Raw genomic sequence first — 27235 nt, forward strand, 5'->3', positions numbered from 1 at the left:
GTGGTGAATAAAAACAAAAATGGTTTGCGGCACTTTTTTTCTCTGTCGAGGTCTAATTTGTGAGCATATCACATTAACGATGGTCAACTAACAGCTTTAAAAAATGGTCGTCTTGCAACAGATTGCGAAATGGTTTGCGGCACCCCGAAATCTGGAAAAAGCTTCAACTGTTTACCTGATATCACCTCGATCAGAAAGCTGTGACACGGAAGTTCCTCTCTGGCGGGGAAAGAACCCGAGCTGGTGCGTGAGGTCTACAAGTTCCAGCTAGATCGAGTCGAGCTCTGTTACCGGTCCTCCCGAGAGGGGAGGACCGGTAACAGCTGTACCAAACAGCCGTTCAGAGTGCACACCCTTCTTGGAGTCCTTGGAGGAGGTGCTGGAGAGCGCTCTGCTGGGGGACTTACTTCGATGCTCACGTGGGCAACGACAGTGAGTGAGACCAGGAAGCGCGTGATGAGTGGGGACGGCACCCCAACCCCCATATTAGCGTTCAATTCTACAACAAAGGATGTCAAGTTCACTTTCGGGTGCTGAGAAAAATAAAATAAAAAAACTTTTATTGTCATCACCACAGTGAAAGTGTAAAAAGACTATTCTTGGGGGTCGGGTCGGGGATGAGATCCTGCCCCGAGTGGAGGAGTTCAAGTATCTCGGGGGCTCGTTCACGAGCGAGGGAGGAACGCAACGGGAGTTCGACAGGCGGATCGGTGCGGCGTCCGCAGCGATGCGGACTTCGTATCGGTCCGTCGTGGTGAAGAAGGGGCTGAGCCGAAAGACGAAGCTCTCGATTTAGCGGTCGATCTGCGTTCCTCCCCTCACCGATGGAAGAACGAGATCCCGGATACGAGGGGCCCGGAATGAGTTTCCTCCGCAGGGTGTCCGGGCTCTCCCTCGGAGACAGACAGGGCGAGAAGCTCGGTCATCCGGGAGGGGCTCAGAGTCCAGCCGCTGCTCCTCCGCTTCGAGGGGAGCCAGACGAGGTGGCTCGGCGTTCCGGGCGCGTCCCACCGGGAGGAGACCCCGGGGACGACCCAGGACACGCTGAGAGAGACCGCGTCTCCCGTCCGCCCCGAGGACGCCTCGGGATCCCCCGGAAGAGCTGGCTGAAGTGGCTGGGGAGAGGGAAGTCTGGGCGTGCCTGCTAAAGCCGCTGCCCCTGTGACCCGACCTCGGATAAGTGGAAGAAAAGGGATGGATGGATGATTTTAGCCTATTTAATACATTCAAGTCGAAGACTTTCAAAGTAAATTGTTGGATTTTTCAGGTTGCGGCCCTTGGACAAAAAAGGGAACCTTTCCACGACGCATTTGTGTTGTAACGCTGCGTTTTGTTGCGGCCGAAGGCGCTGCTGCAGGCCCACGACGTGGTGGCGCACGAGGTCTACAGCGACGAGGCGCTGAGGGTGACGCCGCCGCCCGCCTCGCCCTACCTGAACGGCGACTCGCCCGAAAGCGCCGACGGAGACGTGGACCTGGAAAACGTCACCAGGGTGCGCCTGGTGCAGTTCCAGAAGAACACGGACGAGCCCATGGTGCGCGTCGCTCCGGTGACACGGAATCTCACGGCGCGCCACAAACGGAATGTCACAAAAAGTACCGAACTGATCTCGTTTCAGTTTCCTCCCAAATGAACTGAGTGTGAAGTCTCAGCCTGTTAAGTCGATCATTGTGTTGTAGGAAAGGCGGCAGGTGACTCGTAGCTTCTCGGCGGAAGAGCGTTTCATTGTTCTGCCTGTCACTTCACCGCCAGAACAATGACACATTAGTTTGAGAAAATAATATTTTTTTATCAAAGTCAAACGGGAAAAAAGTTCAATTGGATCAATTGTGTGTTTTTTATATGTTACATGTTTAACACCGAAATGTTTAACCAAACCATATACTGTATTTTTGTCTAATAATGCAAAATGCCATAGACAGGCTAAGAGTAATTAGCATCAATATTGTGGTGGTTGGTCACCTTCGCACAACCGCTCCTTGAAAGCGCACGCACACAAGCGACGTACACAAACAGATGATGCAACAACGCTCGTCGGCCAAATTGGAACATTACGGTAAAAGCGCGGACGTGTTCGTTCCGCCGCATCGCTTCCAGAAGAGCTCAGTGCTGCCCGACAAGTTTCGGCACGAGGTTGTGCTCCGCGGGAGGCGCGCGAATTCGTACCGACTGTGAAAAGCCATAAAAAAACAAATGGCTTCAAAATCGGCAATATAGCGAAGGCGTGGACAACGAACCGCGAAATTGAAAGTTTTTGTTGTTGATGGATGCAGGGCATCACGTTGAAAATGAATGACTCCAACAACTGCATCGTGGCCAGGATCATGCACGGGGGGATGATCCACAGACAAGGTAGGACACGACGCGAGCGCTGCCGGATGCGACGCCGTCAAAACAATCCAAATCCTTTCCGACCCCATCAGGCACGTTGCACGTCGGGGATGAGATCAGGGAAATCAATGGCATCAGCGTGGCCAACCAGACGGTCGAGCAGCTGCAGAAGATGCTGGTGAGCGTGTGTGCGTGTGTGTGCGCGCGCGCGCGCGTGGACGCGGTGCGCAGGTGCGGTCTGTTTGACGTGTCGCGCGTGTGCGTTTGCAGAAGGAGATGCGAGGCAGCATCACCTTTAAAATTGTGCCAAGCTACAGGACGCAGGGCTCCTCCTGCGAGGTAACGCCTTCCTCCTTTTCCTCTTCGTCACTCATCTTCTCACTAACCGCTCGCCAAGGCGCTGAGTTTGTGCCGGGTGGATCGTGTGTGTGTGTGTGTGTGCGCCGGCGTTTGTGTGTGTGTTTAGCTGCCGCCGGGATGTCCAGCACACCGATTTCGCAACCAAGACACCGGAACTTCCCTTCGTCATCGTGCTTGTGGGGCGAAAGAAATGGAGGATAGATTTTTTCACAAAGATTTCTTTCACTACTTTCAAATAAGTCCCAGCGAATATGATCACATCGTTTGCTTAGAATTTGAATTCTTATACTCATTATAATTGCTGGCGGCACGGTGGCCGACCGGTTAGAGCGTCAGCCTCACGGTTCTGAGGACCCGGGTTCGATCCCCGGCCCCGCCTGTGTGGAGTTTGCGCGTTCTCCCCGTGCCTGCGCGGCTTTTCTCCGGGCACGCCGGTTTCCTCCCGCATCCCAAACACATGCACGTTAATTGAAAACTCTAAATTGCCCGTAGGTGTGAATGCGAGTGCGAATGGTTGTTTGTATGTGTGTGCCCTGCGATTGGCCGGCAACCGGTTCAGGGTTGACCCCGCCTCCTGCCCGACGACGGCCGGGATAGGCTCCGGCACGCCCGCGACCCGCGTGAGGAGAAGCGGCTCAGAAAATGGAGGGATGGATTATAATTTGTCAAGGGGAAATTCCAATTCATACAGAACAAAGATGTCGACAAGCAACCGGCAATTTCAAAGGCAAACAGAAGCCTCAATACTGAAGTAGATATTGAAGTGCTCAAACACAGCAGAGGTCTGCAAATTTAAGCGTCGTCTTGTCATGACGTTGATTTCGAATACCGCCTGACAAGGTTGCTGAAATAGCCGTCAAAATATCTGTATATTTGTGTATTTAAACAATAATTCTGTCGTGATGTTTATACTAAAAATAGTTTTAATAATAATACATTTAAAAATGTGAAATGATGTGTAACATTTATTATTAGATCGATATGAGAAGAAAGGGTACGGATAAACTATTTAGAGGGATGTTATTGATGAAATCCTTTTGTTTTATGAAGCTTATATAGTCACAAGAAATAGGGATCGTGACAAAATGATGACTTTGTCGTCAACGTGCGGGAGATGCGTTTCAGGCCCACCGGCAAGAAGTGAAAAGCCGCAATACAGACTGATAGTTTTATGCTGTAACCACATTGAAAGCGATTTTCTCAAGTATTCCTCAGCGCCGTTTCTCACGCTCGTGCTCGTCAAGTTCTCCGAATAGGAGCCAACGCGGGCTTGCAGTTGCGGTTGACTAGAAAACTGACACGTGAAACAAAAGATCGGCAAACTTCGACACCGCAATGTTCCACCGAACCCAATCATTTCACGGAATGGAAGTCTTCATGCTAGTGTAGAATCCAAAACGCTATAGATGGTCGCGGCCCAGCGTGTGTGTGTGTGTGCGCGCGTTCTGCTGACCTGTGTGTCTTATTTCAGAAAGAGTCCCCCACCGCGCCCGGGCAGTCCCCTGCCAATGGCCACTCCAGCATTAACAGTTCGATCTTGGTAAGGATGCCCGACCCTGAGGACAAAAACAAAAGCCCTTCCCACTTTTCCCCGTCTTCTTTCAACCTTCCGTCAAGATGTTTGTGTGTTTTTAATTGTAAGTAGAAGCCCTTCACGGGCCGCGGGCCACCGGCCGCCCTCCGCCGGGTCCCCCCGACGGTCCCCGATATCTCGGGTCGCAAATCGGTGTGCCTCGCGAGCGCCGTGCGCTTCGCTTGCAGCGGGCTCGTGCGCTTCGCGGGGGCTTCGGTCTAACGTTCCTGGACGGGCCGCCACGACACCTTTTCTGTGTTTGCGTCCGACCTGACTGACCCGCCGTGTGTTCTCTCTTCTCCGCGACGCTCCTTCGACCTGCTCAGGACCTGCCGTCCGCCATCCAGCCCAAAGGACGACAGGTGAATACGAATACGCGCTGACCCTCTGACCCTCGCTCGCTTCTCCAGGGCGTCCTTTCCGCCAGGCGGCCCGCTTCGCTTTTCGTGTGCCGAGCTCGGCTCTAATCGCTTTGGGGTGTAGTGGCGCGGGACATCATAGGATCGTATTATTTACGTCTCGGCGTGAGGCGACGAATACTGCAGAAAGCGATTAAGACAGAAGGAGGCTGATGAGCAACCAGCAGTGAGTATTTTACATAACCCGCTCCTCGCTTCTTTTTGCAATGGAAAAAGGACTTTACTTGCCGACATGGAGGCAGAGCGCTAGAATGTTACGGATCGTCCAGATTTTATTCCGAAAATCACTCAATGCTAAGTCGTTCCGCTCGTAACGTTCCAAAAAAGGCGAAAATGCGGCGTCCGACGTCAACGGCTGCCCCGAGCCGGTACGACGCTGCGACCGGCGCAAATTTTGTCAATGAATTCAGTGAAACAAAAACAACAACGCGTCCACGTGGAACATTTGGCCAACCTCGCCGCTTCGGCCCGGCACCCCTCCCTACGAGCTACAGCTAGCCGCGTGGCTAAGCACGACGCGGAGGCCAACGTCGGCTCGGCGTCCGGCGTCAACGCACGCGAGTCGCTAATCGGCGCCTCCGTGGCAGCGAATAAGCTACGCTCGTGACGAGTAGCGTTATCGCCGGGGGAGGACGAGGAGTCATTACCCGGAGAAAGACGAGGACACCGCGCTAATTGCTAAGCTATCGTGACATCCAGTCGCGAAACGGCAAAATAAGCGAACGGGTGGTACAATACACGTGTCACGTAGGTCTGGCGGGAACCGCGTCGTAGCGGACGGTAAGTAGCGTGCGGTTGACCGCTTGGTGGAAACGCGCCTGTTGATTTGTGTTTGCTGAAGCGCCCCTCAAACTCTCATCCTCGCATCGCCCGGGGTGCGTTTCTGTCGTAAATGGGACAACGTTGACCCTGAATTGATCATTAAGAGTTGGTTTTGCCCATCCCCGCTGCGGACATCCGGTCGTCGCCTTTGCGAAATAACGCCGGCAACTCCGCGGTACGAACGGCACAGGCACGTCAACGCGGACGCGGCCTCCGCGTTTGGGGCGTCGACGCGCCGCCTTTACCTCAAACCGGCAAAGCAACCTCGAGCAACCTTCGTCTCGTCATCCCGTATTCCGCGAAACACCCGCCGGGCTCCCCGAATGCGCCGATGACATCACAGCACCTGCTTAGTACGTCCCTATTTCAGTATATTCTTATAAGCGTGAATGTCAATATAGTTGTTTTGGATGAATATTTAATTAGGTTAAAAAAATGAATACATGCTATCTTGGAAGATTATTGTGGCACATGAAAATGTAATTCTTATTCTTATTTTCTTTATTTTTTTTCGTTGAATTTATAATAATTGTATCTATATAATGGACTTTTTTCCCCCCATTATAATAATTATAATTAGAATATAATTCCTGATCTAAATTATTTATTAATAATACATTTCACGATTCGTATATGACCAGGCTTTCTTATTCAATAACTTTTCTCCTAAAATGTTCATTTTGTTAGTCATCTCAGTGTACTTCGACATGATATTTGCGCAGTTTAACGAAAAAGACTTTTTACTTTTTCTCTTGCTGTTGAGTACAAATCAGCAATGGTACAAACACACACGGACGCCGGTGTGCGTTTGCATGATATTTGTGACGCTCTCTAATCCGTAGATCGTACCCGGACCTCCGACGGAGGACAAAATGTCCGCCGAGGTAAGATGTCGGCCCCCGGAGGCCCCGTAGCCCCCGAGCCGGGCCCCCCTCGCCCCGGGAAGTCGACAAAGTGGCTCGGACCAAACAAACGAGACCTGTGCCGTGACTACCGCAGACGCCTAGCTTAGCCTAGCCGCTCCCCTCTTCCTGTCCGCCACTTTCTTTGTCCGTCCGTCCGGCAGCAACAGCGAATCTTCTGCCCGTCCGTCCGTCCTCTCGGCTGACCCGCTTGCCTCCCCGCTTCCCACGCCCGCCCCCCCGCAGATCTACGTGCGGGCTCAGTTCGAGTACGACCCCTCCAAGGACGAGCTGATCCCCTGCAAGGAGGCCGGCGTCCGCTTCCGCGTGGGCGACATCATCCAGATCATCTCCAAGGACGACCACAACTGGTGGCAGGGCAAGCTGGACAACACCAAGAACGGCACGGCCGGCCTCATCCCGTCGCCCGAGCTGCAGGAGTGGTGAGAAGTCGCGCCAACTGCGCTTCGCAGCGCACGACCTCTTTTTTTTTTTTTTTTTTTTTGCTTGGCTTTGATTTGTAACTCGGCAGATGCTTATTGTTTATTATTATTAGTACTTGCACCTGTTTTGGCAGGTTTACGGTAGTTTGATTTGAACTCCAGTTTTACGATTGTTGAATTGAAAGTAGTCTTGTTTTCCCGGTATTTTTCAACTTTTCAGGGATTTAGCGTGGTTATGTTTGACGTTGTTACGCAGCTTTCGACGAGATTTACGTCAAGTGCGTCCTTTCGGTAGTTTTCAATTTTTGTGCGAGGGTATCGCACCAGTTGTATTTTACTGACGGCCCTTTTTGCGGTAGCGTCGTTTGAAGCGCAAACGTGAGCGAACGTGTGTGTGTGTGTGTGTGTGTGTGTGCGCGCGTGCGCCAGGCGTGTGGCGTGCATGGCGATGGAGAAGACCAAGCAGGAGCAGCAGGCCAGCTGCACGTGGTTCGGCAAGAAGAAGAAGCAGTACAAAGACAAATATTTGGCCAAGCACAACGCAGGTAAGCGCCAGCCTCGCCCATGTGTTCGTGCACGTTTGTTAGTACACGTGTAGCATCTTTCAGCGCCTTTGAGTACATGTGAAGGATTTGCGTCCACTGTATGCATTCATTGGTTTCCGGTCCATTTGTACGCACGTGGTAGCACGTGTACGATATAGTTGAGCACGTGCGACGACGTATGCGTCGGTACGCGTCTAGTGTATTTGCATCTATGTATTATGCCGTATGTTTGTGAGCATGTTGTCTGGATGCGTTTCTACACTTTATGTGCAGTTATGTTCATGTATTCCCTCATGGACATGTACCTCTACTTTATGCGCATGTCTATTCCACGGTTGCGTATGGTCGTGCACGCGCACGCCTACCAACCGAATGCGTGCTGCACGTTTCGATGAATGGACAAACGCGTGTCGTGTATTTGGGGGGATACTTGCAGTAGGCGTTCCTTCATGTGTGCGGTATGGCGTGCTCAACGGCTACAGCAAATTGGGGCGCATGTGTTAATAAGTACGTGCGCGGTACATACGGTGTGTATGCGTGTACAATTTGCGCTAATACGTTTGCAAAATGGGCGCGTGCGTTTAGTAATACTTTATGTACTGTCGTCGTCATGAACGGAACAAAGGACAGGACCCGACATGCACGACTCCAATTCAAATGGACACTTTCAAAAAGAGAGGTTTAATAAACGGGCAGAGGTCGGTACACAGGCGGGCGATCCGAAAAGGAAACGGTCTCCCAAAAACGTGAGGCAAAGAGGTCAACCATCAGAACAGGTCGAGGCGTGGAAACGGGCAATGCCGGAACGGGACGACAAGGGGCGACGAACCGGCGACCGGAAAGAAGGAGACGCGAGGTTAAATGCGAGGGGTAATTTGGGGAAACGACGCACAGGGCGGGGGGGGGGGGGGGGGGGGGGGATGCGCTCGCGCTCAGGAGCCGGTGTGTGCGCGAGACAACAACCAGAACACACAACGACCGTGACAGTCGTTGGCTTTGGGTTGCACATGTGCAGTGTGCCTGCGCACGGACATATTCGTGTGCGGTATTTGGGTGTATACAGTACATGTGCAGTATGTTTCTTTGCGTGTGTTCATTCGTGCGCGCTAAGTGTTGTCAAACTGGTGGCCCGGGGGCCAGATCCGGCCCGCCACGTCATTTTATGTGGCCCGCGAGAGTGTGCGTCGGATTTGTGTTTCTTGCTCCAATACCGAATGGTCTCCACTTTTAAAAATATTGAGAGATTGCAAGCATTTTTGGTTGCCAACCCCACTTTTCAAATAAAATGGATTGATACTGTAGTTGAACAGTTTTTACTGGCTTTTGATTTCAAAAGTAATGATCCATTAATTGTGTATATGTCATTATCTATGAGGCAATCATGCATTCATACGAGTTTGCAGCCATAACGGCTACGCTGTGGCGAGGCGAAACCAGACGCCGCCGGACTTGGTGATGATGCTGAGTTGGCTTTTAAAGATATATCAATGAATACCATCAAATATTGTCATGTGTTTGCATGTTGTCGTTGTCTTAAAATGCTGATATTCACTCATATCAACATTGTTGAAAGTGCTGTTGTAACCCTCCTGTGCATCTCTCTGGCTTGCTTCTACCGAACGACCTCTGTGCACGTAAGTAACCGCGCCGACGCCACTCGAGGTTTTTGACGCTTTTACTTTGAAAGCTCCCCCTGCGGGTTACTTCCCGTGTGTCACTGGCAACTCGTTGCTTTCCGTAGTTGTCGTCGTCCGAGCAAAAGAAGCTGAAGTCGCTCGCATTTGAGCGCCTCTATTTGCTAGTGATCAAAACGAGATATATTTGTGTAAATGTAAATAGCGGCAGACGTTGCTCACATAATACGACACTGTGATCGTATCAGCCCCGCTGGCTTGTGGGTAAACGTGTTTCATTTTTTGTTCGTTCCGATGCCGCATTCGACTAAACTGGGACGTCAGAAACGTCCGACTTGCAGCTTCCCTCACGGCTCGGGCCCGCGGGGCGCCGTAGCCTATCCCGGCCGACGTGGGGCGAAAGGCGGACTACGCCCTGAACCGCTCGCCGCTCGGTCAACGCCGCCAACTTGTGCAGCTAAATTAAAAGACGAGATCAAAGACATTTACTGTCTCTGCAGTATCTCAAAGTTGTTGTTTTTGCCAGGATTCCTTTTTATTTTTTAACAAAACAAAATACAAGCGCGTCATTGGCTTTCAGTCATGTCTTTGTCTTTTACTTTGATCCCATTTGTACATTTTATATTTCAACCCCACATTTTGTTTTGATTGAACAATTTCTTTTTAGATTTTTGCTGAGTGTACTTTTTTTTCTTAATTTTTAAGAATTAATCTCTGAAGGATATTTTTGAAAAATCATTTTTTTCATCCCTGGGGGTATTTTTTTGTAATTTAATCATGAATATATTATGACTAATTATATATTGAATAGAAATGAATTATTTGTATTATTATTTGTATTTTTAGAATTATTTGTTCTGACTTCTTTTTTTTCATCTAGTCCTGTAGACCACTCATTTAATCCCTATGATTTTTTTTTTGGGGTATCTTTGCCCCCACTTTATTCAACTGAAAATGTTCGTAATCTATCCGACTTCCCAGGTTTCTTGAATGCAGCATTACATCACATCATCAGATGTATTTATGAGGATTCCCTATGACAGATAAAAAACTGCAATATTTGCTTGACTTTCATATGAATGGCGTGTCGTCTTTTACACATTCTCTCTCGCTTTCTCTTGCCCCGCCCCTTCAGTGTTCGACCAATTAGATTTGGTCACCTACGAGGAAGTGGTCAAGCTGCCCGCCTTCAAGAGGAAAACGCTCGTTCTGTTAGGTGAGACCCCGCCCGACCTTTCAGCCGGCTAACGTGAACTCGGTTCCTACCGTTATTCGATTGTTTGTGCGATTGTGCGCTATATATTATATATTATATATTACCGAGTTTTTGTTAGCACGTGAAAAAAAAACTCGCATATTTTTTTCTTTTTGTCTGACTTGAGCTTATATACACATATTGTAAATATATATTTAAATGAGTACATTTCCAAAGTGTGAAGAGTGAATTTCTGTGCATAACTGCCCCTAAAAGTGATTGTGATTGCCTGCATTAATAGTTGACAAGTATAAATATTCCTCAAACAAACATGCCGGCGTCAACACGGGCGTGCACAGCCAGGCGCCACGTTTTGTGAATTCGTTTTCGGAAAATAACATCATCATCATAAATGTAATCATCAAATAATTATTGCAATCCAGTATTGTTTTTTGCTGAAATGATGATGAGCTGCGTAGTTTTGGATTGAAATTGTGTTGTTGTTGTCGTTGTTGTTTTCAGGCGCTCACGGCGTGGGCAGGCGACACATCAAGAACACGCTGATCACCAAACATCCCGACAGATTCGCTTACCCCATCCCGCGTAAGCCGGCGACTCGCACGCGCGCACGCACACGCGGGCGACAAGCACCAAGCTCTCCCGTGCGTCCCGCAGACACGACGAGGCCTCCCAAGAAGGACGAAGAGAGCGGCAAGAACTACTACTTCGTGTCGCACGAGCAGATGATGCAGGACATCAGCAACAACGAGTACCTGGAGTACGGCAGCCACGAGGACGCCATGTACGGCACGCGCCTCGAGACCATCCGCGAGATCCACCAGCAGGGGCTGCTCGCCATCCTCGACGTCGAGCCTCAGGTCGGCTGCGTGAGCGGAATTGTATTTTATTTTTTTGAAATGGATTTTTTACCAAGTCGTGGATTTCACTCCAAATTTGATAAGAAAATGGATTTTATGAACATCTGTAAAATAATGAGGAAAATAAAAGGTTGAAGTCGTAAGATTACAACGGTTAGGGGCGTGCGTCTAAGTTGGACCATCAATAGTTGCGTTTTCCACACAAACACGCCCGAACTGCTGAAGCCGCTCGCTCGAACGACGGGTGACGGGCGTCTCCCGAGACAAACGCGGCCGTGCGCTAGCCATCCACTCAGTGCCTGAGAGAGAAATGACAACATTCGCAGGCATGTAAGATTCCAAGAAAAAACATATTTTCAAAGAATAAAGGTGCACTATTACAAGAAAAAAGTTGACGTCATTGGGGGGGTGACTACAAGTGCCAATTTTTACCTATTTAACGAGATTTATTTTACAAAAATAAAATATGAACAGAGAAAACTCAGCTATATTTTTTATGAGGAAAAAACGAATATTCTGACATTTTTTCTTGAAAATTTACTCAAATAATTTGACAACAAAGTTTTCATTTTAGGGGTAAAGGTTGCAATATTCAAAACTATAATTCCACAAGAAATAAGTCATAGGATGATAGGAGAAAAAGGAAAAAAAGTTACAATTTTACTGGAAGATTTTTTTAATTATAAGGGGCAAATATTTTTCCGAACAATGAGTGTGAACAGGAAAAAGTCCCTTTCATCATAAAAAGCTTTAGTTTTCTGAGTAGAAATGTTTGATTTTACAATAAATACAGAAGTCATGATGAGGAAAAAAAAGTTACAATTTTACAAGACTAAATTGAATCAATTATTTATTACCAAATGTCATTAAAATAATGTACATTTCCCAAAAAGAAATTGATCCATTATCAAGTAATATTACTAGGAGAGCAGTGTATTTTTAAGGGAAGACAAATATTTAAAATTATAAGAATTCATTTGTATGAAGAGGAAAAACGTCCATCTTGCAGTACTATATTGTGTGTATGTATGTGTGTGTATAGATATGCATAATGTGTGTGTGTATATATATATATATATATATATATATATATGAGAATACATGTGTAATTTGACAAGAAAAATTTTGTGTGTGTGAAAATGAATTTGTTTGTGTGACAGGCACTGAAAGTTCTTCGCACGGCCGAGTTTGCGCCGTACGTGGTCTTCATCGCGGCGCCGACCATCACGCCGGGCATCGATGAGGTGAATCACATCACGCACACGCGCGTGCACACTTTGTGCCGTTTTCTTGCCGACGCGTGAGCATGTCTCAGCATGCGTGTGCGTGCGTGCGTGCCCACCGCGCTTTCTCACCTGTCTTGCTGCTTTATCTTTGTACACGATGCACGCGTGTTTCTCTGGCGCCCCCACAGACGCCCAGGTGGTGTCGCAGGCTGCCAGTAAGTACCGTACCACTTGACACCTGCTAGCCAATCGTTGCTTGTTATTAAATGTGTGTGTGTGTGTGTGTGTGTGTGTGTGTTTACCCTTTAGTAGCTTAGAGAAGAACACAACAAAGCCTTCATATCTTTGAATAACTCACCAAATGTTGTCATTTTACAAAAACAAACTTGCAATTTTACAAGAAAAGGTGTTCGTATTTGGAGGAACGCAGTGAGTCTTAATTTGGCAAGAGAAAAAGGAACAAACAAGAGAGAAGGTGAAATTCATCGTTTTACTAGAATAAAGTTAGAATGTTCTGAAAAAGAGGACAAATGTATCATATGAGGGCGGTACAAACAAATTAGTTTCACATGAATAAGGTCGAAATATGTGAATAAAGTTGCCATCAAATTTTACAGGAAAAAAGTTTTCAAAATTTCAATTCAGCCCCAGGAAGGGGGAAGCAGTGCACCACCAACGCCGTGTATAGTGGGGATGGGGCGCCGCTGACCTCGACTCGGGACCTTGTGAGTCGCTGGGGAGAACACTTTGAAGACCTCCTCAATTCCACCGACACGCCTTCCCGCGAGGAAGAAGAGCGTGGGGTATCTGAGGCGGGCTGTCCTATCTCTGGGGTTGAGGTCACCGAGGTGGTTAAAAAGCCCCTCGGTGGTGGATGAGATTCGCCCGGAGTTCCTAAAGGCTCTGCATGTTGTGGGGCTGTCCTGGTTGACACAGGCCGACGTGCAACATGGCGTGGACATCGGGGACGGTGCCTCTGGGGTGGTGGTCCCTCTTTTAAAGAAGGGGGACCGGAGGGTGTGTTCCAACTGCAGGGGGATCCCACTCCTCAGCCTCCCCGGTAAGGTCTATTCAGGGGCGCCGGAGAGGAGGGTCCGTCGGGAAGTCGAATCTCAGATTCAGGAGGAGCGGTGCGGTTTTCGTCCTGGCCGTGGAACAGCGGACCGGCTCTTCACCCTCGGCGGGGTCCTCGAGGGCCCAACCGGTCTACATGTGTTTTGTGGATTTGGAGAAGGCGTTCGACCGTCTCCCTCGGGGAGTCCTGCGGAGGGTGCTTCGGGAGTACGGGGTACCGAACCCCCTGTTACGGGCTGTTCGGTCCCTGTACGACCGGAGTCAGAGTTTGGTCGGGAGAAAGTGGGACTCGTTTCCGGTGAGGGTTGGACTCCGCCGAGGCTGCCCTTTGTCACCGATTCTGTTCATGACCTTTACGGACAGATTTTCTAGGCGCAGCCGAGGCGCAGAGGGGGTCCGGTTTGGTGGCCGCAGTGTTGCATCTCTGCTTTTTGCAGACGATGCGCTTCTGTTGGCTTCATCGAGCCGTGACCTCCGACTCTCACTGGAGCGGTTCGCAGTGTGAAGCGGCCGGGATGAGAATCGGCACCTCCCAATCCGAGACCGTGGTCCTCGGTCGGAAAAGGGCGGCGCGCCCTCTCCGGGTCGGGGATGAGATCCTGCCCCGAGTGGACGACTTCAAAGTATCTCGGGGTCTCGTTCACGAGCGAGGGAAGAAAGGAACGGGAGATCGACAGGCGGAGCGCTGCGGCGTCCGCAGCGATGCGGACTTCGCATCGGTCCGTCGTGGTGAAGAAGGAGCTGAGCCGAAAGGCCGAGCTCTCGATTTACCGGTCGATCTCCGTCACGAGCCGCGGGTCGTGACCCGAAGAACGAGATCCCGGATGCGAGCGGCCCGAATGAGTTTCCTCCGCGGGGTGTCCGGGCTCTCCCTTAGAGAACGGGCGAGAAGCTCGGTCATCCGGGAGGATCTCGGAGGAGAGCCGCTGCTCCTCCGCATCGAGAGGAGTCAGACGAGGTGGCCGGGGCATCTGATTTTACAAGAATGTCATAATGATGTCATTTGCCAATAAGTTGTCGTGTAATGTTTGTAGAACGTTGTCATGTAATAAGCTTAGTTATCGTATTAAAAGAAAAGTCATTTTATGCCAATACAAAAGTCATATAATGAGGGAAAAAATTTTTTTGCAATATTGTAATTCATCATTTGAATCATGATGAAAGAAAATTGAATTGGGAAAAGTTGTAATATAATAAAAAAGAATAAAATTATACTTACTATTAAAAACTCAGTTGTGGAAAAAAAATCCTAAAGTAAGAAGTGTACAAGAATAGTCATTTTAAAAGTTGTAAACTTAGAGACTGAAGAAATGGAATTTTGGAACAAGAAAAATGTTTCTAACTGTCCTTCTATTACAATAAAACATTGAATTTTTGTAAAATAAAGTTCGAATTTTGACGTTATCGTGTCATGAAAAAGTTGTCATTTGAGACGAAGGAAGTGACTTGAGCGAAGATGGCGGCGTCTCACTGGCTTTGCCCCGCCCCGCCCCGCCCCGCTCAGGACGAGTCGTTGCAGCGTCTTCAGAAGGAGTCGGAGATCCTGCAGAAGACGTACGCGCACTACTTCGACCGGACCGTCGTCAACAACGAGATCGACGACACCATCGGCCGCCTGGAGGAGGCCGTGGCGCTGGTGTGCGACGGCGGCCAGTGGGTGCCCGTCTCCTGGGTCTACTGAGGCCCACCCGCCGTCGGCGTCGGAGAGCGCCTCGCCTCGCCTCGCCGCCGTCGTCGTCCCACGTGAATATTGTCCGTCCGCACCGACTGGGACTTTTTTTACGAGGCGTCGACCTTCTGACTGGAAAAGGAAAAAGCACACAAACACGCTTCCGCCCTCATTATTTATTCTTTTCCTTTCGTTTTTTTGAATCCTCTCGCTCCACTGACGCCGTTTTGGACTTTCGAAATAAATCCATCCGTGTCGTTATGATTATTATTATTATTATTATTATTATTGGAAAAAGACAAGAGGCCGAGTCATGCGTGTGGACGATTTTGGTCGGCGTCCCTCAAAAAGAAAAAAAGAATCAAGGAAATGCCGACGATGTTTGAAACATTGCAGCTGGAAGATGATTGGCCGGACGTGCCTCCTGCTCGTCCAGCGTCCGTCACGTCTTTGTCACATTGAAAAAAAAGCGCCGTTTAGTTTTTTGGGGGGGCGGGATGGTTTGTGTGCAATGTGATAGCAGCTGATCGGTATGAACGCCTTTTCGTTCGTTTGTTTGTTTGTTTGTTTGTTTTGAATACATTTCCGTTCATGCGTCGGCCTAATCAACTTTGGAGTGTGTTGTGCCCTTTTGTCCCGCCGCACAGACGCGCTCCTGCGTTTGAGAAAAATATAAGAACAAAATCGTAGAGGAAAGAAGGGGGAAAAGGCGCACTTTTATGAGGGGAAAAAAAAAAAGCAAAAAGCACGTTACGAGCAAAAAGACAAACATCGTTTATCAACCATAATTTTATCCCCAGAAAATGCAATATGATGGCAATGGAAGTCATATTTTGAAGTGACATGTAAAATTTTGTGAATAAATGTGGAATATAATCAGAAACATCCTGTATTTCTTTTCAATTAAAACATCTCCTTTTGATTTGAACGGTGGAATGTCTTTACAGAAAAAACAATTTTGATTTATAAATTACTTATTAGAGTAGATCTTTTTTTTTTTTTAAATGTGGCCGACAAGAACATCCGAACTTTATTTGGGGTTCGTCAGAGGCCCTCAAAATGATGGCAGGTGTGTGCTGATGACAATTGAACTGAGTTTGAATGGGATTGGTTCACTCTAAACATAACCACATCCCCAGTTCTAAAAGGGTGTGCACATTTGTGCAACCTACTCAGTTATTTTTATGTCCCTATTTTTTGATAGATTTTTTTCAATTGAGTTGTACAGGTCTAGGTGTCATGATATTTTTTTATATATATACCTCCAAAACATGGCATACGAACTGGGGTGTGTAAACTTTTGATATCCACTCTACAAGTGAAAATCTATAAAAAGTCATCACATTAAGAAAAAAGTTATTTAAAAAAAAGGTTATACTATGGAAAAACTGGAATATAATGAATTTAAAAAAAAGAAAAGTAGAAAATAGGGGGGAAAGTAGACATCTTGGGAAATTGAGCATAGTCCGAAGAAGGAAAAAAGTACTGTGAACTTGCAATTTTACAATCATAAAGCATAGTACATACATGGAATAAAGGTCAAATCCAAGAGAAAACAATTTTGCATGAAAAAAAATGCGTGTTGTCATTGTATGAACATATACTTGTAATTGAGAAAAAAATATAAGACGAAAGTTTTACTGTATTTTCATTCATCCTAATCCTAATTTGGGAGTTTGAATACACGCTCACATCTTGGATTTTTCTTCATTATTCTCATTATTATTACGACTCGTCCGTTCTCCTCACGCAAACTCCACACCGGCGAGGCCGGATTTGAACCCGCAACATCCCAACTGTGAGGCGGACGCGCTGAGCAAGCGGTGCCCCCTTTTTGATGATTCTGAATGACATTTTTTCAGGTCCACCTCGGCAGGCCTGAAAAGTGAACACTCGTGGAATTATGCTTCCAAATGCTGTCAAATCCACAACCAATCCATTCAAGCGAATGAACTGTAGTCCACTCACACAAATAATCCCTGCAGCATCAACATCGGGAAAGGGGATTTTCTTTTTCTTTTAATCAAGCGGTGTGCAGCGTCCGCAGCGATGCGGACTTCGCATCGGTCCGTCGTGGTGAAGAAGGAGCTGAGCCGGAAGGCCGAGCTCTCGATTTACCGGTCGATCTCCGTTCCTCCCCTCACCGATGGTCACGAGCTGTGGCAAACAACGTGAGCTCCCTTAGAGAGACTCCGCATCGAGAGGAGCCCGATGAGGTGGCCGGGGCGTCTGATTCGGACGCCTCCCCGTCTCTCGGCTGGCCCGGGAACGCCTCGGGATCCCCCCCGGAAGAGCTGGATGAAGTGGCCGGGGAGAGGGAAGTCTTGGATTCACGGATTATCCTTTGGATGAAATCCGGAAAACACGCAAAGACAACTTGGACCAGGTGTAACTTCATTTGTCTGACGCAGGTACGCTAGTTAGCTTAGCTTCACAGTTTAGGCGATCGTAGATGAACTCCACTTCACGTCGCTTTTGCGTTTTAAGTCGCAAGAGAAAACAATCACGCGACGGACAGTACGAAATCGTGGTCGCAATTGTTGAAGGTTAGCAAAAGAGAAGAAAGAAGCCCGTACAAAACCTCTGTAGCATTAAAAGAGAAATGATCGAAAAATGGATTTCATGACGACAGAGTTGTAATATGGCGGCACGGCGACCCGCTGGTTAGCGCGTCCGCCTCACATTTCCGAGGTCACGGGTTCACATCCGGGCTCCCTGTGTGGAGTTTGCATGTTCTACGGGTTCTCCGGTTGCCTCCTACGCCCCCCAAAAAAAGCACGCTAGGTTGATTGAAGACTCTAAATTGTTCGAAAGTGAGTGCGAATGAGTGGCCTGCGATTGGCCGTCGGCAGGAGAAGCGCGACAGAACGGATGGGACGCAAGTTGCATTATAACGACAATGAAAGTGAGAGGAAACAAATCTCAACTTTAGGAGAAAAGAGATATTGTATATTAGAATATTGTGAGGATAAAGTCACATTGTCACAAGGGGGGAAAAAGACTGGCAAAACCTTAGCAAGAAAACAATACACAATGTAATAGGAATTGTAATTTTACAGAATAAAGTTGGAATATGGAACAAAATAGGAATCACTTAAGTGATGACATGACAAGGGAAAAAAAGTCACAATTTTACTTTTGTCAGTTTCATTTGAGATTGGAAAAATAGGAGTAAAAACAGGTCATTTCTACACACTCCAATCGGAATAAATGAATGAGAATAAAGTCAAAATACTAAGGGAATAAAGTCCTCGTTGCCAAAAATGTATGAGTCATAATTTTACATGAATAAAGTTTGACTGTTAAGTTGAAGTATAATGTTTAAAGTTACTTGATAGAACGCATTTGTTAATAATAAATGGGCCAGTTTTTCTCATACCTACTGTTGCTGATTATTGTTCTCCGTTTGAGTCATATCACCTGATCAAGCCTTTTATAACATTCCATATTTCAAAATCGGACCGATATCGCTAGCGGCCAAAATTCAAGACCGCAGTATTGGTATCGGACCGGAAGTGAAAAAGTTGGATCGGGACATCCCAAGAATTTCAGGACTGAGTCAGAATATTCCGATTGTTAAAAAAAAAAAAAAAAAAAAAAAATGGTCAAGTTATGAGAAAAAGGTGCGATTTTATGAGGAAAAACAATCTTTTTATGAGACTAAAGTTGCACATTTACAAGACAAGTTTTCAAAAGTACTGAGCTGGATCACACTTGGCGTGCGAGTTCGCGGGGACAAAGTTGGAGTTGATGGTCAGAGTTGCAAAGGAATGTTCATCTTCACGTCGGTCTTTCCAGCCTCAATCGTAAGCCCGTTGCCACTCCGGCGGCTTGCGGGTGTCGCGGGATCCCGACCGCGCGTGCTGAAAGCGGGAGGCTCCGTCCGTCCGTCCGTCCGTCCGGAGGAGGCGCGAGCACTGCTACGACTACTCACGAGCCAGAAGAAGATGGAGGAGGGGGGAAAAAAACAACATCCAAAAACGCTAGAGTGGACGACATCTGTTTCCCTCCGTCGACCTTTAACCTCGGAACATACAAAAAGAACACGATGAATATTACGTCGTTCTAATTCAAGTGCCGCGTTACGCAACTACGTGTACATTTTGATCGGCCTCTCTTATGTAATGAGTTCATCTATCGATATAGATTATGGTACACGAAGCATTAGAAAAGCTTCCGTGCGTCCGTGAACGTCGTATGCAAGAAAGTCCGCGCTCCGCCCTTCGGCAGCGCGGAGCGGCCGGCCGAAGACGTGCCGAGCCCGAACCAGAACTCCAACACGAAACCTAACCCTCTTTTCCCGGCCTCATCCTGAGCCCCAAGTCCCCGAGTCAAAATACAACCCTGACCCTCAAACCTCGAACGCTAACCACAACCGCTAATCCTACCGATGAAATCAACACCCGCCTCGCGGCTTTAAGGTAAGCTTCTTTTCTATCGAGTTTTTTTTATAGATAGCGATATCATGTTCCCATCGTACTGTACACGAAGCCATCTGCGGTTAGAAAATCTTCCACACGTTCACGGGCAAGAAAGTCCGGCGTTCATCCCGGGGAAAGCAAAGACGAGCCGAGCCGCAAGGAAATAGAGAGCCGGGGGCCACGCTTGCCCGCGTCGCCCTCCGACCCCCGCGGCGAGCCGTCCGTCCTCGGCTTCCGGCAGCGTCCCGTTGCGAGCGCCGTCCGTCCCGTTCGCCGCTTCTTCCCGGAGTTCCTGCTGCAGCAGCCGGGAAATGAGGCTGTTGAAGCGGTTCTCCGTGGCGGAGAACGCCTCTGCGGACGCGGTGGTCAGGTTCAGTTCGGCGGGATCCACGCACGTGCCGTTCACTTTGGCAAAGACCACCTCGCCCAGATCGAGTCCCGCCACGGACGACGGCGACGAGCACGGGATGTCCCGCACCAGGTTGTAATTGCGCATCCACTCCTTCAGCCACTCCAAGGAGCAGTCGCACTCCCAGGGGTTCTTGAAGAGATAGAGCCGGCCCAGGAAGTAGATGGGCTGGAACACCGGGAAGGGGAGAGCGGTGAGGTTGTTGCTGTTCAGATGGAGCGTGATCAGGCTGGTCAGGTTCTCGAAGGTTCCCTCCTCGATGGACAGCAGCCGGTTCCTGTCCAGGTAGAGGATCTCCAGCTCCGCCAGGTCGCCGAACCAGGTCTCGGAGATATCGGTCAGCCGGTTCCCGCCGAGGTTGAGCATCTTGAGGCGGCCGAGGCCCTTGAAGGCGAGCCGCGGTAGGTCGGACAGCAGGTTGTCGTTGAGGTAGAAGTTCTCCAGCCGCACGAGGTCCTGGAAGGCCTGGTCGTGGATGACATTGATGCGGTTCTCTTGTAGGTTCAAGTACCTGGAACGATAAGGCAACGCGTCGCGAGAACGACACTTCAAAAAGGATCGGACTCCACGTCTGAGCTCGAACACAAACACGGGGGAAATTGTCACAAAATATCGATATTCTCCAAGAAATAAAACATTCCCTCTTTTCCACGTGATCGGTTTCCACCGAGAGTTCGGTTGAGTTCAACATCGTGGTTCAGAATCCCCAAATATCCGAGATGAATTCATTGGTAGGCGACACCACACCTAACCCGACCAAAACCAAACCATGAAGCTGAAATGAGATGAAATAAATGAAAGCCTTACGAAACACCGACACTAAACGACCGATCTGCCTGCACTTCTTCAGAACTCAAAACTACCCTAACCCGACCCCGAACCACAACAATAATCAATAACCACAAGCACGTCCGACCATAACCTCCGACCCGTTCCCATTTGTATATTCGTTTGAATCTTACTCGCCTCGTTATGTTCGAGTGTGTCGCGTGGGTATTTAAAAATCACCCGCATCTCTAGCCAGCTCGGGGCGTACCATTTCCGAACCGTGCCACGGCTAACTAAACTGTCGCCAAAGTCGTGAAGCCCACCGTGACAATGGCCTCTTTCGGGCCGCAGACTTACTTGAGGCCGCCCAGGCCCAGCAGCGAGTTGTAGGCCACCGCCTCGATCTTGCTCCTCTCCAGGTAGATGTGGGTCAGGTTCTCCATGCCTCGGATGGCGCCGGGGATCCTGCGGAACTTGTTCTGGAAGCAGAGCAGTTCCTTGAGCGCCGTCTGCTCGATGAAGATGCGGTCCGGGATGTTGAAGAGGTTGCAGTCGGACATGTCCAGGCGCGCCAGCTTCTTGAGGCCCGTGAAGGTCCTCGTGTGAAGGTAGCTGATGTACTCGTTGTGCGCCATTTTCAGTTCCAGCAGGTTGGCGAGGCCCTGCGGAGCAAAGGTTTGGAGATGTAATACGTTGACGCGGAGGCGCGGCCCGAGGCGTAAGTGAACTGAGAACCTGCTGAGGACCCCCGTGACCACTAGGGGAGCCCTGCAACAGCAATTAACAGTCAAAAGAGCCTGGAGTCGTATTTTTTTCGGGGGGGGGGGGGAGTTTGGCTTGACGTTATTTTGATCGATTCTTTACTAAAGCTTTTGTGCATTTTTAACTAGTTTTAAGATCTGATTAGTCGACTTTGTAATGTGTTTTTCTAAAAGCATTTTTGCCATCTTGTTTCAGGTAACTCTGTTCACTGACATCATGATTGAAGTATTTGCCCGAAATGTCATCCAACACTGTTTTGAAACATTGCAAGGTATTCTTATGTATTTAGGTAATTGCATTTGTCGTTTCACTCTCATTGCTGTTGTGCTACAAATATTTTTTGAACACTGCTGTCGCAGTTTTTTAAACCCGAAATAATCAGCCAGGTGACACGTTTACGATCTATTTTTCGTACGGTACTTCGAGCGGGTCTAGAATGAGATCATTCAGAAGCTCCAAAAGTGCGTTGCTGAATGGATGATCGGTGGTGTTGATTTTTGTTTTTGGCATTTCAAAAATGTTTACACGAATGAATGGAAAAGCCCGTCGTCACGGTTACGCACAGCAGGGCCGTTCGCAATCAAGTTTCGGCACAGACCGCACGCTAGTCAATCTTGGCCCATTTGGCTTTGCCGCACAAGTCGACCCCAGTCCACCCCTCGAGCATTTTGTCCGTTTCAAATGTATTATTTCCTCTCAAGGAGAAGTTCAACAACGAAGGATCAATCGTCAATATCAGCGGCAGAAATAGTCAAGTTGGTTCTGCGTCGATTAGAAAAGGTTACGTCGAGATTAGGGAGCAGGACTGCTCCGTTGCGGTAGCAGACCTTGAAGGCTCCTGGGGTGATGAAGGAGATGTTGTTGTGGTCCAGCGAGAGGGACTTGAGGGACGGCAGGGTACCGAAGGCCCTTTCCGACAGGAACTTAAGTTTGTTCTTGTCCAGGTTGATGACCGAGGCCTCGCAGGGGAACTCTCCGGGCAGCTCGGCCAGGCCGGAACGGTCGCACAGCACGCCGCAGCTCTTCTCTTGCGTGCAGGAACAGGACCTCGGACAGGCCCGAGCGCACGCCCAGCGGGCCGCCGCCGGCGCCGGCAGCAGGCACAGCACGGAGACTGAGGACCACAGCGATGCTAAATGTGAACTCAAATATTGCACAAATGAAGATGACTTTTAGCTACGTGTGGAAGAGTTTCTTCAAAACAAACATTGCTACAGTTCAAAAAGTGTTTTATGGAATTTGTGCAGTTATTGGCTGGTATTTCCCGCTGAATCAATCAAGTATCGATGAACCTGGAGCATCGGGGAATTTGTGTGAAACGTCAGCGTTTTGCCAAACCGAACGGGATGTAATATTGTCTCCGCGGTGCCTCGGCAAATGGGAAATATGAATTCAAATGGTCCACGCGTTCCTGAGTTGCGCACATTTTCCTGCAGCTCGTCGGAATTTCCCGAGCCGGCCGAACACGGAGGCGACCGATCAGAGGAAAGGGGGGCGGTCTTAGCCAAATATGGACAAAGCGGGTCCAAAAGTGGCTGTCCGAGGGGCCTCGGATGACAAAAGCAAGAAATGCTTCTTCAAATGAAGTCCATGTTCGAAAGTCGCTCTACGCGGGTCAAAATAGACACAATACAGGACCTTTCGAAATATTGAGGGGCCATTTGGAGAATTAGAAGCGTACTGATTTACGGAAATGTGTGAAATGAGTGCGTCATAGACAACTGCACGCCGACGTATCGTAGTAGTGGGGCGTCGTGGCGGTCAGCTAGCCCCTCGCGAGTGGCCTGAACGCTAGCAGAAGCACTAACATGCAAACATTTACAAGCTCGTTTCTCATATTTGCTCCACGAAATTGTGTTCCCAACAGTCTATCCGCTTCATTTTCTCTTGGTTGCCCCGCTTCCATTATGTCACGTGTACGCAGATGTGAGATGTTTTTTTTTTTGGTCCAATCAGATTTCAGCCTCTATGTGCTACCGCGTCAGCCTAATCTGCCGAGGGCTTTGACAATCAGTAGCGACGGCCGATGTAACGTCAACTACATTAGCAATGGGACGTTAACGTGTCGTTAACCAATCGGATTTCAACTTCACCCCACGATAACATCGGCGCTTTTCCATCATCTGATCGGTTGATCGGAATCAAATTGGTTCCAGGCACGTTCGACTCGCAAAACACGTGAGTAGCGATCTGCAAACATTTTATTATTTAATCATCAGCATCTCTGGTGAGTAGGAGGTATTTTATTGATTTATGTTTTTCCCATGTTATCATACAGGCCGAAATATTGGGTGGAAAAACAAACGCCGAACCAGAATTTTTGGAGTAGAATCACAACACACTTAAATACTTCCAAGATCTCTAACAGCTTCCGCGCCACATTTACTTTGAAAAAATGTAAACTATTTCACGATTTTTAGCCTTTGATTACGGGCGACGCCGTTTGAACTTACCGCACGTACGCGGTTTCTGCGCGCGTACGCGGTTGCGGTTATAGCCCGCCACCGAGATCCGCTGGACGAGGAGACCCGGGAGCTGCGCGGATTTCATGGCGGCGCCACAACCAAAGCCGGAAAGGAGAAACCGCCGAGGTAGACGGCGACCGAGGCACGATGAAGAAATGGGAGCAAAGGATCCGACGCGGCGTAAAAGATGACGAGGATTGACGGCACCGACGGGAGAAAAAACAACCTGGATTGCAAGGGATCCCGCGGGGGGGAAGTAAGCCCTTTTCAACTAAAAAGAAACTTTTCCGGAGGGAGACGCGGCAGCTGACAACACAGCCGCCAGCAACCGCGCAGTGGGCGTGTACCTGAATATTTATTGCTGAAACTACGTCACACCCTCGCCAATTGCAAATTCTGTCGATTGCAAACGGTTTTGCCGTTCAAAGGTTTTTGCCAGTCGACAAAGTGCACACTTATTTTGACATATGTTATGCATAAAACAGTGGGGGGGGGGGGGGGGGGGGGGAATGGACTTTGATGGAATAGGACCTTTAATAAATATTATTATAAATGAGTGGCGTTTTAGAGAAATGATGGGACATTCTTCAGGAAATTAGTGTAGTTTTAACAAAATGTGTGAAATGGATGAGTTGACGGGAATTTGATTTTCATTTGTAGAATGAGTGGACGGGATTTCAAGTATCAACAGTGAGTCGAGTATACCTACATACATACAGAAGAGTTTGAAGGACATTTGTAGAATTCTTGGAGTTTGGGGGGGGGGGGGGGTGGCACATGAGGGGAAATTAGTGAAAGGAGTGGTCCTGCAGTGACATCACACACACACACAAGTATTTTGTCACGTTAATGAAATGAATCTTAATGGTATGACAACATCCTCAAAAGCAATGCTTACTTGACATTTGCAAGAGAATCCAAAGGATAAAAGCCAAAGAAAAAGTGCAAACGGCGATGTGGCTCACATTTGACCGACAGCTTTGTGTTGATGGTGATGATGAAGAACATCTAACCTGAGATTAGTCACGCAACAATCGCTGCCGTCACCGCGCGTACCTGCGGGGATTTCACCTTTTATCTTAACCGTTCTGTGGCGTGAGGGCCAACCGCCGCGCAATTTGAAAAACAAATCGGACCTCCGAGAACATTTACACCGCATACAGGATCACCCAAAACTGACCGGTGAAAGCGATGACCGTCATTGCTGTCGTCTGTCATCTGAAACAACACAAAAACAACGGCGATCAATCAGAATGAAAATCAATCAATAAATGGCGTCTAAATTCCGATTCGGCAGAAAGAATCGGACCTCCGCCAGAATTTGAAGACACGCTACCTGCCGATCTTTCCTGACGGTTGCATCCGTGTGTGGAAGAATAAAAACGATGATCGTCAAAAGTCACCATCCAAATATACATCGCGCGTCCGCGCGCGCCCTCGGCTTACCGTCCGTCCGGCTGCCGGCCTGAGCGACACGAAAAGTCTTTCGGCATTTTCCGCCCCGCCCCCCCGCGCACACGCGACCGAACAAACACGCGCACACAGACGGAGCGAAAATCCATCTCCTAATGGAGTGCAAATCCCCCCGGATGTTCTGATGTTCTGATGTTCTGATGCTCGGAGATGGAGATGGAGGCGGGCGGCGGGATTACCCGAGTAAAGCCGGCGAGGCCCGGCGTTAACTTGGCCACGCGCGCACACGGAGTTTGTGTCATCTTGTCTTTGTGTTCTCGTGGGGACAACACTCGTTCTCCCAACGTTTTTTTGTGCGGGGACATTGCTCTCGGGGGCGTTTTGTCCGGTCCCCGCACTTCCAAACTCCTCTTTGTCACCGGCCGGTATGGGTTCCCTCAGACTCCCGAGCGCTTGACAATGAAGAGTCATTCCAATGCCGAAACTTTCCAAGGGAATAAAACGAAATTCAGAAGACATTTTGCACTTTGCGAATGTTTAATAACAAACAAGTATCCGAATCAGAATCATCTTTATTTGCCAAGTATGTCCAAAAAACACCCGAGGAATTTGTCTCCGGTCGTCGGAGCCGCTCGAGGACGACGACACACGGTCGATTGACGGAGAACACTTGGGAGACGGGAAGACATTGACACAAAAAAAACAAAAAAAAAACATAGTCGCTGAGCGATAAAGGGTTGCTAGCTATCTGGGAATGCCGGTACAATTGAGTTATTTATATTTATATCGATTAGTGATTATACACTTCGAATGACTAATCTCGCAATAGTCCGGTGCGATGACCGTTGTGCAAAAAGGGCGCCGAGACTTCAAGGACTGCGTGCGGTTCAAAGTGACGGCTAGTGTGACGACAAAATCCGTTCTGCAACGTGTTACTATATCCAGGAAAGTAATCAGATTACAGTTACTTCATTCCTGGAACCCTAACCCTGTTTTGAAACCCTCATTTGAAAATCTAACTCCTGTTTTTCAACCCTACTTTAAAAGCCTAACCCTGTTTTAAAACCCCATTTGAAACCTTAACCCTGTTTTGAAACCCTACCCTCTTTTTTCCATGCAATGCCAGCTCTCAGATTGGCATGACTTTTGTCTTCTCCCTCGACTGGCTGACGTCATCAAAGGTTTTCATTGCAAACATCATCGGTGACGTTCAGTTCGTATTTGTCCGATTTTTTGTTTTTGGAAATTTTGGGATTTGTTGTTTTCTTGGCGTCGACGTCATCCTTCTCGTCTGCGACTTGATTTCGATCTCGCGGCGTGAACTCTTTGTCCCGCTTCGGTCTCGTTTTTCCCTCAATTGCTCAGCGGCATCGCAGTCGAGTTGTTGTCATCATCACCAAATAAATGATGAACTGATCACTGTGGTTTTAATTTCGCAAATTTCTGTCCTTAGAGTATTTCACGTTTGCTTATCAGGAAATCGGACTGTGTCGGGTTGTACGTTTGCTCCTAGAACGGTTCAGGGTGCGGCGCATTCATTTGAAACAATTGTCTTTTTTTCTTTTTTTTGACTTGAGACGTTCGAACTGAATGATGGAATTTTCTGAGCCAATCAGAATAGACTATTCACCAACGGTGTTGCCACAATTACCTTCGAAAAAGTACCGGTTACTTTACTAATTACTTGATTTCAAAAGTAACTAAGTTAGATTGAAAGTAACGTTTTAGTTCCTTTCAGCAGCTGCCAAAGTGCCACAAATATCAGTTTACAGTGCAAAAAAAAAAGCATCATCTTAACCGTACCCATTAGCCGGTAATATACGCCGCACAGGTTTGCAGAATGACGTCATCAACATGAACCCATAACTGCAACATTAGTGGAGTGGAAGCCTCATTAAACGAGCGACTTAGTGCAGACGCCACATG

The 27235-nt window shown here is 48.4% G+C and overlaps 2 protein-coding genes across 26 annotated transcripts in view; one reads left to right on the forward strand and one right to left on the reverse strand.

The window, feature by feature from the left end:
• Positions 1 to 15973, forward strand: part of caska (calcium/calmodulin-dependent serine protein kinase a) — a 59290-nt gene extending 43317 nt beyond the window's left edge. For 5 of the 24 annotated variants that reach the window (XM_061691215.1, XM_061691222.1, XM_061691217.1 and 2 more), the window contains 14 exons: positions 1346 to 1534; positions 2274 to 2352; positions 2424 to 2509; positions 2602 to 2670; positions 4163 to 4231; positions 4591 to 4626; positions 6654 to 6850; positions 7280 to 7395; positions 10165 to 10245; positions 10747 to 10827; positions 10900 to 11102; positions 12263 to 12346; positions 12517 to 12543; positions 14907 to 15973. In XM_061691215.1, the coding sequence (XP_061547199.1) occupies positions 1346 to 1534; positions 2274 to 2352; positions 2424 to 2509; positions 2602 to 2670; positions 4163 to 4231; positions 4591 to 4626; positions 6654 to 6850; positions 7280 to 7395; positions 10165 to 10245; positions 10747 to 10827; positions 10900 to 11102; positions 12263 to 12346; positions 12517 to 12543; positions 14907 to 15083 (1494 nt within the window). In that variant the 3' untranslated portion in view covers positions 15084 to 15973. Of the gene's footprint in view, positions 1 to 1345; positions 1535 to 2273; positions 2353 to 2423; positions 2510 to 2601; positions 2671 to 4162; positions 4232 to 4590; positions 4627 to 6347; positions 6390 to 6653; positions 6851 to 7279; positions 7396 to 10164; positions 10246 to 10746; positions 10828 to 10899; positions 11103 to 12262; positions 12347 to 12516; positions 12544 to 14822 lie in introns of all 24 variants that reach the window. The other 19 variants (XM_061691226.1, XM_061691228.1, XM_061691230.1 and 16 more) reach the window with 14 other exon arrangements.
• Positions 15974 to 18100: 2127 nt separating this feature from the next.
• On the reverse strand, positions 18101 to 25448 carry nyx (nyctalopin). Of its 2 annotated transcripts, XM_061692864.1 has the most exons (5): positions 25233 to 25448; positions 25077 to 25114; positions 22259 to 22545; positions 21027 to 21331; positions 18101 to 20412 (listed from the first exon to the last, which is right to left on the reverse strand). In XM_061692864.1, exons 2-5 carry the CDS (start codon positions 25096 to 25098, stop codon positions 19593 to 19595), a joined length of 1434 nt encoding a protein of 477 aa, XP_061548848.1. In that variant the 5' UTR covers positions 25099 to 25114; positions 25233 to 25448; the 3' UTR covers positions 18101 to 19592. The 2 variants fall into 2 exon arrangements, with proteins under 2 accessions (XP_061548848.1, XP_061548847.1); XM_061692863.1 differs by lacking the exons at positions 25077 to 25114; positions 25233 to 25448 and adding an exon at positions 24606 to 24722.
• Between the last annotated feature and the right edge of the window lie 1787 nt (positions 25449 to 27235).

Source organism: Phycodurus eques, chromosome 12 (assembly GCF_024500275.1).
Source record: "Phycodurus eques isolate BA_2022a chromosome 12, UOR_Pequ_1.1, whole genome shotgun sequence".
Classification (NCBI taxonomy): Eukaryota; Metazoa; Chordata; class Actinopteri; order Syngnathiformes; family Syngnathidae; genus Phycodurus; species Phycodurus eques.

Bases quoted from the DNA above. Each gene is read 5' to 3' on its own strand.
- nyx (XM_061692863.1), bottom strand. From the start codon at position 24,675: ATGTGCCACCCCCCCCCCCCCCCAAACTCCAAGAATTCTACAAATGTC. The intron at 22,546-24,605 runs GTAGGTATACTC...TGTGGTCCTCAG, and splicing joins TCAAACTCTTCTGTATGTAT to TCTCCGTGCTGTGCCTGCTG. The intron at 20,413-21,026 runs GTAAGTCTGCGG...TTATCGTTCCAG, and splicing joins CTGGGCCTGGGCGGCCTCAA to GTACTTGAACCTACAAGAGA.